Genomic DNA, 10,528 nt, shown 5'->3' on the forward strand with positions numbered 1-10,528 from the left:
TTGTCCCTTGAGAAGGTGGCAGTGAGCTGTTTCCTCGAATTGCTGCATCCTAAGTAGTGTAGGTGCATCCATTATGCTGTTCAGGAGGGAGTATAGATGAAGAAGAAATGGCCAGTCTACTTCCCAGTCAGGGTGGTGTGTAGCTCAGGGGGAAACCTGCAGGTGGCAGTGCTCCTAGTGCACCTGTTGCTGGTGTTGTAGATTGAAGCAGAGCTTCAGGATGGCCAGCCAAAGAGGTTGGGTTGTTCCCATGAACCTGGTGACTCTGCCCACTGTGGCACTGAACTCCAGAGATCTGAAAGCCCCCATGTTTCATTTGCTTAAACGAGGATGGAGGATTGGATATAATAATTGAGGGTTCATCTCCCTGATCAGTTGCTTATCGAGAAGATTTCTTAGTGAGCTGTGATTCTGACCTAGCATTGCTGAGGCTTTAATCGTATAGCCTGCTGATCCCTCGGGTGTGGCGGAAATAAATGGAGTGGCCAATTCCAATGGAGTTCTGTCAGGTGGAATATGGTTCGAACCTGAATTGTTCAGTGCTTCTGTTGGCTGTGTCATTCTAATCCTGTACCCTCTTTTTGTTTTAACCCACAGCCTCTAGAGAAGGTTGACAAAGACCCCAGTCTAGGTAACAGTAAGTACTTTCTGTGGCTTTGTCTCTCTTGCATTCTTTACTCCCTCACTTTCCCTTCCTCTATCCTTTCCTCCCTCGCTCAATCCTACCATCACTCACTTCCCTCTTTTCCCATTCTTTTCTTGTCTTTCTCCTCTTCCTGTCATGTGCATGCATGTACACACATGCGCACACACACACACTTACCTTCTCATGGGTCAGCTGGAGACCATTCAGTCCTTTGAGCCTGCATCACCAATCAGTTAAACAATGGCCAACCATTACTTACCCCAAATGCTTTGCTGCAAAACCCTTGCTATCCTTCCTGTCGTTCTACACACAACGCCCGCCTGCAAGCCCATGGCCCCATTCTGGGGGTGAATATCTTACAGACGGTGGATTTTGACATGTGAGCCACAGCCGAGCCGTGCAAATATGTTATGGCTGACTCATCGTTGCTGGCTGGGCGGGTGTCAGTGGGTTAGTCTGGCTGTCTTGTATTGTCTGGTAGTCCCACATCACCACCTTGGGTGTCTTAGTCATTAGGAACAATTACATTTGTCGAATCCATTCTTGCCCTTCAAGGCAAGCGTGCTGAGTCAGTCTGTGTCTGACCTGATTTTCAGTATTTACTGATTTATTATGGCAACAGAAGGAGGCCATTCCAGTGCATCATTGTTAATCATACACTTAACTGAATCCTATTTCGCAGCCTGCGCCCCTTACGCCTTGTTATGGGTCAGTCCAGATCCAGGAGGAGCCGTTTTAGAATTAGGAGTCATCCTTTTTGCACAGAAATGAGGAAAAATTGTCTGAGGATTGTGCACCTTTAGAATTCTGCAGCTCAGAAGGTAGAAGCAGTGTCACTAACAATTTTTAGGGTGGGGTGGACAGAATTGCGAGAGGTAAGGAAATCGAAGATTATTGGGTGTAGATGGGATTTTGAAATTCAACACACAGACAAGTAAGTCATGACTTTATTGAATAAAGCTCAGTCCTCAAGAATTTGTATCCTTTCCTGGGTATTTTCATTAATACTTGTGTTGGGGTAAAAGTGTTTCACTTAAATTGTCTCACTCCAATGTTAAGATGATGTCCCCACTCTTCCATTTCTCCACTCTAGGAAATTGTTTCTCTTATCTACCCTTCGAAATCTTTGCAACATTTTAAACACTTTAATCTTCAACAGTCACAGTTTAATGAACCTATCTTCTAACCTGAACCCCTTAAGCCCTGGTATCAGGTGTCATGGGTCAGAAGTCAGCAGGAATGTGAAGTAATGAGATTAGCTGTCAGTTTATTGAATGGCGGAGCAGGCACAAGGGAACAAGTGGCCTGTTTCTGCCCCTAAGTTGTATTGTTCAGATAAACTACATCCTCCCGTCGCTAAGGCCAATATATCTTTCCTGAGATATCCATTGAAAGTGTTACCTCTCAGACATCCTGTCTGTCTGAAGGCACTCACTCTGGTGCCCTTTCATCTCCTGCTTTGCCTCTTCTTGATGTTCAAACCTAGACTATGAAATGCACATTCCTCCAGCACCTTAACGTAGTAAAGTGTCCCCCCCATTTGCCACCTCTGCTTCCCAAGAGCATAATTAGACAGGAATTCATAGTAAGTCGCATAAGGAGACACTAAGACATGACTTCATTTGATTTATTATTGTCACATGTACTGAGATACAGTGAAAAGTATTGTTTTGAGTGCTAACTAGGCAAATCATTACCTTGCATAAGTGCGTCAAGGTAATAGAACAGAATTCAGAATACAGCATTACAGCTACATGTGATCAAAAGTTTAGTGCCACATGTAGAAACATAAACATAGGAGCAAGAGGAGGCCATTTTATCCATCAAACCCACCCTGCCATTCAAAATGATCATTGCCAATCTTCTATCTCAACCATACCCCTTGACACCTATAGCCTCTAGGAATCAATTTCTTTCTTTCTTAAATATATTCGATAACTTCATTGCCAGGCTTGTGCTGCCCATCTAAGTGAAGAAAATTCTCCTCTCAGTCAGAAATGGTCTATCCCTGTATCCTAAGACACCGTCCCCGCATCCAGCCCTGTCAGGATTATATGGATTTCAATAAAATGTCCTCTCATTCTTCTAAACTACAGTGAATACAGGTCCAGTCAACCTACTTTCTCCTCGTACAACAAACCTGTCATCCCAGGAATCAGTTTAGTGAATCTTCTCTGCATTCCCTATATGGCAGTTATATGTTTTCTTAGATAAGCAGACCATAAATGAACATAATCCAACAGTGTGATCTCACCAAACTCCAGTACAGCTGCAGTAAGACTTTCCTTGCTCCTATACTCAGTCCCTCTTGTAGTGAAGCCCAACGTGCCATTACCCTTCCTAACTGCTTGCTTCACCTGCACGCTTGCTTTCAGTCGCTGTTATATAAGGACACCCAGGTCCCTTTGTACATCAAAACTCTCATCTAGTTCTTATTGTCAGCAAGCTACTTACAAACCCACTTACTTTGTTTTCGTCTCCTGCAGAAACCTTGTGCATCTCTCGGCCAGTTAAGGACGGAGGTCAGATTGGCTATGCGATCCCTTTGGAGATGAGGTACTGATAAAGGTTTGTTTTCTGTGCTGGGCAGAGCATAAATTTCACCACTTCCAGGTCAAAGGTTGCTACTGCCAATGGCTGAAAAGAAACAGGAGAGCCATGAGGCCAGAAAGTCTTGAGCTTGCTCTCTTGTTTTGTATTAGACTCAGAATCATGTCACATAGAAAGAAGGCCATTTGGCCCATCTAACTTGTGCTGGACTTCAAATACCAATCCATTGAGTCCTAGTCCAATCCATCTATTTTCCCTCTCCCTGCAAATTTCTCATAATAAGTGTTTACTCAGTTCCCTTTTCAAAGTTTGAAATGTTTCTGATATTGAGGGATATTTGTGGGGACCTTTGGATCCCTTGCCTAAGGAAGGACATAGAGTCGATTCCTGAGATCAGAGAGGTCAATGAGCCTGTGCCTCTATTATTTAGAATCTTAAAGGATGAGAGGTGATCTCATTGAAACTCATGGGAAAAAGTCTTACAGGGTAGATGCAAGAGAAGTGGGCGAATAGACTTAGGGGACACAGCCTCAGAATTAGGGACAGGCCATTTAGGACTGCTCAGGAAAGTCTTCACTTAGAAGTTGGCGAATCTTTGGAATTCTGTCCCCCCAGAAGGGCTGAGGAAGCTCAACCTTTGAGCAGGTTCAAGACCAGAAATCAATCCTTGTGGGGATAGTGCAGGGAAATGGCATTGAGGTAGACAATAGACATCAACGGCAGTTCATTTGAATTAAGGATGATATCTGTCAGGCTAGGTGAGTCTTTGGATGGCTCAAAAGAGATTTACCAGGATGTTGCTGGGAATTGAGGGTTTGAGTTATAAGGAGAGGCTGGATAGGCTGGGACTTTTTTCATTGGAGGGTAGGAGGTTGAGAAGTGACCTTTATTGAGTTTTATAAAATAATGAGTATAGATAAGGTTAGTGGCAGGTGCCTTTTCCTTAGGATTGGGGATTTCAAGACTAGGGAGCATATTTTTTAAGGTGAGAGGAGAAGGATTTTAAACAAGATGAAGGGCAGTTTTTTTTTTTTACACAGAAGGTGGTTCACGTGTGGAATGAACTTCCTGAGGATGTGTTTACAGTTACAATGTTTAAAAGACATTTGGATAAGTACATGAATAGGAAAGGTTCAGAGGGGTATGGACGAAGCGCAGGCAGGTGGGACTAGTTTAGTTTGGGATTATGGTCAGCATGGACTGGTTGGATTGAAGGGGGAGATTGAATCAGAGATAGTAGGAACTGCAGATGCTGGAGAATCCGAGACAACAAGGTGCAGGGCTGGATGAACACAGCAGGCCAAGCAGCATCATAGGAGCAGAAAGGCTGACGTTTCGGGCCTAGACCCTTCATCAGAAAAGGGGGAGGGGAAGGGGGTTCTGAAATAAATAGGGAGAGAGTGGGAGGCGGATAGAAGATGGATAGAGGAGAGGATAGGTGGAGAGGAAACAAACAGGTGGCGGATGCTCTGTTTCCGTGCTTTATGACTCTATGGCTGAGCAGCCAATATGGGATCCACAAGTTTTTCTGCAGTTGGAGCACGTTGTTGCGTGGGATTTATAGCCTTAGGTTGGCTTTCTCCTCCATCGCTGCTGCTACCATTCCACTTTGTGGTTGAATTGTTTCTAAGTGGCTTGGGCCTTGATAGATCAGTAGGAGCTATGTTGACTGGTTGCAGCCTTTGGTCCCAGTAAGTGGTAGAAGGTAAGCCATGATCTAGAATAGCAGGGCTGGCTGTATGGGCTGAATGGCCACCTCCTCTTGCTGTGTATCTATGTTTTTATGTTCCCGTTGAACGTGCTTCCACTGTCCCTTCAGGTAGAATGTTTCAGATCACAACTCGCTGCTTCAGGTTTTCTTTTTACAAGTTCTCCTAGTTGCCAATCTCGCCATTTTTGTCAGTCCCCTGGTTACCAAATCTTTTCACCTTAATCAACTGGGTGCAGCAATAGGTCATGAGTCAATAGGAACAGAAGTAGGCTATTCAGCCCGTCAAGTCTGTTCTGCTGATCTGATAATCCTCAACTCCACTTTCCTGCCTTTTCTCTATAACCCTTGATTTCCTTGCTGATTTAAAATCTGTCTGTCTCGGCCTTGAATATACTTAACAGCTCTCTGCGGTAAAGAATTCCATGGATTCAATACCCTCTGGGGGAAGGAATTCTTCTATGTCTTAAATGTGTGACATCTTATCCTGAGATTATGTCCTGTAGTCCTAGACACGCACACACAAGGGGAAATAACCTCTCTCCATGTCAGAGATAGTAGGCTAAGTCCCCTAAGAATCTTGTATGTTTCAATAAGGTCATCTCTCATTCTTCTCAAATCCAGAGAGTACAGACCCAATCTGCTTCGTCTCTCCTCGTAAGAAAATCCCACCATATCTAGTATCAGCCTAATGAACCTTGGGAAAGTAATAGAACAGGCCTTTCGGTCCATTGTGTTTGTGCTAGTCATCAGACATCCATCTAGACTAATCCCATTTTCCGGCACTTGACCTTGTATGCTACGTCACCACACAATGATCTAAGCAGATAGCACACACTACAGGAAGGAAGTGAAGGCATCAGTGAAGGTGAAGAAAAGGCAGTTATGTGGCTAGCTTTGAGAAGCTGAGGCTGCTGTCCTCAGAGAGGAGATTTTGACAGAGGTATTGAACATCACATGGGGTCAAGACAGAATGGAGAGGAGCTTTTCTTGTTGGTGGGCAGATTGAGAGCCATCAGGTGCTGATTCAGGGCAATTGGCAGTAACAAGGAGAAACTTTCTTTTCTATGCAACAAATGGTTCAAATTTGAGCTGCGCTATATGTCTGAAGGCAGATTCATTCTAGGTCTTCCAAAGGAAATTGGGCGATTATTTCAAGGGAAAAGAAAAATTGCCAGGCTATGGGGAAAAGGTAGGGGAGTAGGAATGAGCAGGTTGTGCTTAGAGAGCCAGCATGAATCAGATGGGCTGAATGATCTCCTGTGCTGTCTCCATTTGGTAATTTTAACTTCTTTTAAGTTAAGTGGCAGGGAGAACAATAAAGAGAAGGATATATTGATGGGGTAACATGGAGAGGGAGATGAGAAGGGAAGAAATTTGTGTAGAGCACAAATACGGAAGTAGATCTGGTGGGCCAAATGATCTGTTTCTCTGCTGCGAGGCAGACTCGAAAGACCAAATGGCATAGTTCTGCTCCCATGTCTTATGGATTCTGTGTAATTCTCTGCAAAATGTCTTTGTCCAGGAGTTTGACGTTGGTACAGATGCTGACCAGCTGTTTCAAGGACATTGGCTGGATGGCAGAGAGCACCAAGGTGCATGGAGATGTTGGGCTTATGGTCATGGACACGTTCCCCCACATGCCTTACTTCTGGGCCATGAACCTGACTCCGGTAAGGGGGTAGGGCAATGGGTAAAAGCACATTTAAATGATTTGTTGCCGTTTGCAGAACCATTTGAAGAATGCGCTAGGCTTCATTTGCAGTTTCAAAAGTGCACTGTATTGTCTGAGGGGTGCTTTGTCTACAGTGATGTACCAGGTTACTAATGAGTTGGAAAGCATCGGTTGTGGAGGCCAAAATGCACAGACTAGACCCATGTTCCCTCCAGTTTGGGATGACTAAAAGGTGATCTAGTTGAGCTGTTCAAGATGAACAAAGTAATTGATAAGATAGATAGAAACTGCGCCCTCTAGTGGCGTGACTACAGGGAGCTTTGTAAACTTCATTGTGCTGTAAACACTGGATAATTTTAAATTGACATCACTAAAAATAAAACCATCTGGTTGTTGTCAGTGCAAGACCTGGGGGATCCTGCTATGCACCCATCTGGTGCAATTTCGTCACTCAGCAGGTGGTGAATTCCCGGCTATCATTGTCCTGCGGCGGGGGTGGGGGGCGCTTGTTTACCATTGACCAGAAACTGAAACAGACTAGCAGTATAAATAATGTGGCTGCAAGAGCACATTGGAGGTTGGGAATCCTGTAGCAAGTATCTTCCTCTCCCATCTCACCAAGGCCTGTCCAAGTTCTACAAAGCACAAGTCGAGTGTGTCATTCCAGCTGCCTGGATGAGTACCACTCCACCAATACTCGGAAGGCTAATAGGCACCCCATCCCTCACCTTCAACATTTACTCCCTCTACTACCAATGGTCAATAGCAGCAGTGTGCACCATCTACAAAAGACACTGCAGCAACTCACCAAGGCTCCTCAGATAGCACCTTCCAAGCCCATCTTGTGCTGCCGTGGTCCTTCATATATGGGGACACCACCACCTGCAGGTTCTCCTCTGAGCCACCCACCATCTTGACTTGGAAATGTATTGCCATACCTTCATTGTTGCTGGATCCAGATCCTGAAATTCCCTTCCTAGCTGTCCTGTGGGTGTACCTACACCATATGGACTACAGTGGTTCAAGAATACAGCTCAACATCACTGCCTCAAGGGCAATTAGAGATGGATAATAAATACATCCACATATCATGAATGAATAAAGAAAACTGTCCCAGGTGACCATGGAAACTCAACCTTGAGCATTTAAGACAGAAGTTGATTTCAGTATTATTTTTAAATTAAAGATAATGGGGATGATGCAGGAAGATGGTGTTGACACAGATCAGCCATGATTTCCTTGAATGGTGAAGCAGGTTCCTAATTGTTACCATTTCTGTTCCCCTACATGACACCACTGTGGGTGGTTCTGAGACCCTACTTTGGAGATGCATGTTCATTGGTTGTGCATGGTGGAGGAGTTGAGGATTGGCAGTAGGCTGAAGGTGTGGGGATGTGTAAAGTGACACACAAGCAGAGGTCAGACCTAATGGCCTTGGGGTTTAATGAGAATGATGACCTTTGCAACAGGAGACCTATGTGAAGATGTGCCAGCTGTTCAACACGCTCTCTGTGGTCACCCAGGAGCAGCCATTCCTCAAGGAAGAAGAGGTACAGAGGGGCCGACGCTGCATGGCGGAATTCCCAGGAGAGGCTGGGGAATGGAATAGGTCAGTGAGCTCCTTTATTGCTTCCCTGGCAATAAAATTGGTTCTGCGCTTACTACCTTGACTCCAAAGGGATTTACATCCTGCCCAGTTGATGCTGGAGACACGTCATTTGGAAACATGCCAATTTTGAACCTCCATCGTAGAATCGCCCAGCTCAGAAGGCGGCCATTTGGCCCACCCTGCCTGTGTCAGCTCTTTGACAGAGTAATCCTCTTAGTCCCCTCTTGTTTCGGCCCCAGGATTGACTTAATGAATACATGACGGGGCATGATGTGAGCTATGTATTTAAATATCGTTTGCACATCTATGCTCTCCATCAGCAGCATCTCTGTAAATCTCACTCGTGCCTCGAGTCAGAAAGTCAGGGGTTCGAGTCCACTGAAGGAGTGCTGTGCTATAGGATGCACTGTTTTGCAGGCAAGGTGGTGAACTCTGTTCCAGTCTGTCCAATGGAACTATCACAACCACTGCCCCGCTCCCCCCTCTTCAAGGAAACATAATATTCAGTTTCCACTCTTGGGAGAGAAGCAGGCGTGTTCTCACTGGTGCTCTGGACCATTTTAATCCCTATAAATCACCAAGATGCTGGGACCAGAACATGCTCCTGATTAAGTCTGAACTCCAGTAGCTTGCTCCCTGTCACTTTTAATGTGTAGTGCAGCCACTGTTGATGCACAGTGCCACCTACAGCCCCAAATCAGTATAACCAATCAAAGTCTTAGCACGGACACATCCAGAGGACCAGGTGGACCTGGCCGAAAAGAATCTCTGGTCTTGCTCTCATCGGCTGACTTTAGCCGGGCAGCGGTGGTGGCTGCACACAATTGACTGACCCCCATCCACCCCCAGGCCAGGTATTGGCGTTGCCCTCCATGGCTGATCAGTTGGTAGTCATGTAATCAGCTGTCGAGGTCTGGATTTTCCTCTCCCATCACCCCTCCTCTTTAATATGGTCCTTAAAACTGACCTCTCTGACTGAGTGTTTGGTCACCTGGCCCCAGTCTATCCTTACGCAGCTCAGTTTTTTTATTTTTGGTCTTATTTATGCTCCCAAGAAGCAGCCTGTCCGAAGGTAAGCTCTTGCACAATGACTTCTGGAGAACAGTAGCATTCATTTAGATTAAAGCATCTTTAGGAATTTAGGGAAGGTGGATCTGGCTAAAATGAAAGCCTGGGATGAGTGGGAGGAAGGGGAAGAGATTGCTGTAGACAGCAGGACACTGTGTAGTGGACTTGCCTAGCCCCATCTGGCAATGCTTCAACATCACAGCCACAACAGATCACACTTGACCTTGCTGAACATTCTGTCTCTGTCTCGTGCTCCCCAACTGCTCACAGAATGAGGATTATATCTCAAGACCCACCTGTTTCTTTCTGTCTGTAGGTGTTGGATCGTGGATGTCGTGGAGAGTCGGGTCATTCTGTTTTACGTGGATTCAGGGAGTACAGCCTGTGTCCCAGCACCATCTGTGAAATCTTTGGATAAAGATGAGTTCTGGGCCATCCCGCCTCTCATTCAGCCCTTTGTCCTACAGCAAGGTGAGTCTACTCGTCACTTTGGCTTTCTGTTCCAGATTGTCCTTGACAACCATCCCACTTTTACCCCATGGGCACAACGTAACAAGAAGGGCAGTTCACCCACACCAATGTGTCCTTCAGTTGGTGATGCAACGGGGGTGGTGCGGTGACTCTGCTATTAGCATTAGCACTGCTGTCTCACAGCACCAGGAACCCAGGGTCAATTTTCCATCTTTGGGTGGGTAATTGTGTGGAGTTTGCACATTCTCCCTGTGTCCTTGCGGGTTTCCTCCAGATGCTCCAGTTTCCTTTCTTGGTTCATGGATGTGCAGGTTAGGTGAATTGGCTATGCTAACTTGCCTGTTAGTGTGCAGGCAAGGTGGGTTAGTCATGGTAAATGTCGGGTTATGGGGACAAGAATGGGGGGGCGGGCATGTTGTTTTTGGAGGGTTATAGAACATAGGACATTACAGCGCAGTACAGGCCCTTCGGCCCTCGATGTTGCGCCGACCTGTGAAACCAATCTGAAGCCCGTCCAACCTAAACTATTCCATTATCATCCATATGTTTATCCAATGACCATTTAAATGCCCTTAAAGTTGGCGAGTCTACTATTTTTGCAGGCAGGGCATTCCACGCCCTTACTACTCTCTGAGTAAAGAGCCTACCTCTGACATCTGTCCTATATCTATCACCCCTCAATTTAAAGCTATGTCTCCTCATGCTAGCCATCACCATCCGAGGAAAAAGGCTCCCACTGTCCACCCTATCTAATCCTCTGATCATCTTGTATGTCTCTATCAAGTCACCTCTTAACCTTCT

General features: G+C 45.6%; 1 protein-coding gene across 1 annotated transcript; it reads left to right on the top strand.

Moving 5' to 3' along the window:
• Positions 1–597: 597 nt before the first annotated feature.
• On the top strand, positions 598–9,727 carry LOC109912763 (tudor domain-containing protein 10; the record flags this gene model as incomplete). Its single annotated transcript, XM_048621236.1, has 5 exons — positions 598–637; positions 3,133–3,202; positions 6,430–6,577; positions 8,049–8,188; positions 9,573–9,727. Coding segments are annotated over 5 exons (553 nt in total), but the record flags the coding sequence as incomplete, so codon positions are not given.
• Positions 9,728–10,528: the final 801 nt, after the last annotated feature.

Source organism: Rhincodon typus, unplaced genomic scaffold (genome assembly GCF_021869965.1).
Source record: "Rhincodon typus isolate 14 unplaced genomic scaffold, sRhiTyp1.1 hic_rhity00000170, whole genome shotgun sequence".
Classification (NCBI taxonomy): domain Eukaryota; kingdom Metazoa; phylum Chordata; class Chondrichthyes; order Orectolobiformes; family Rhincodontidae; genus Rhincodon; species Rhincodon typus.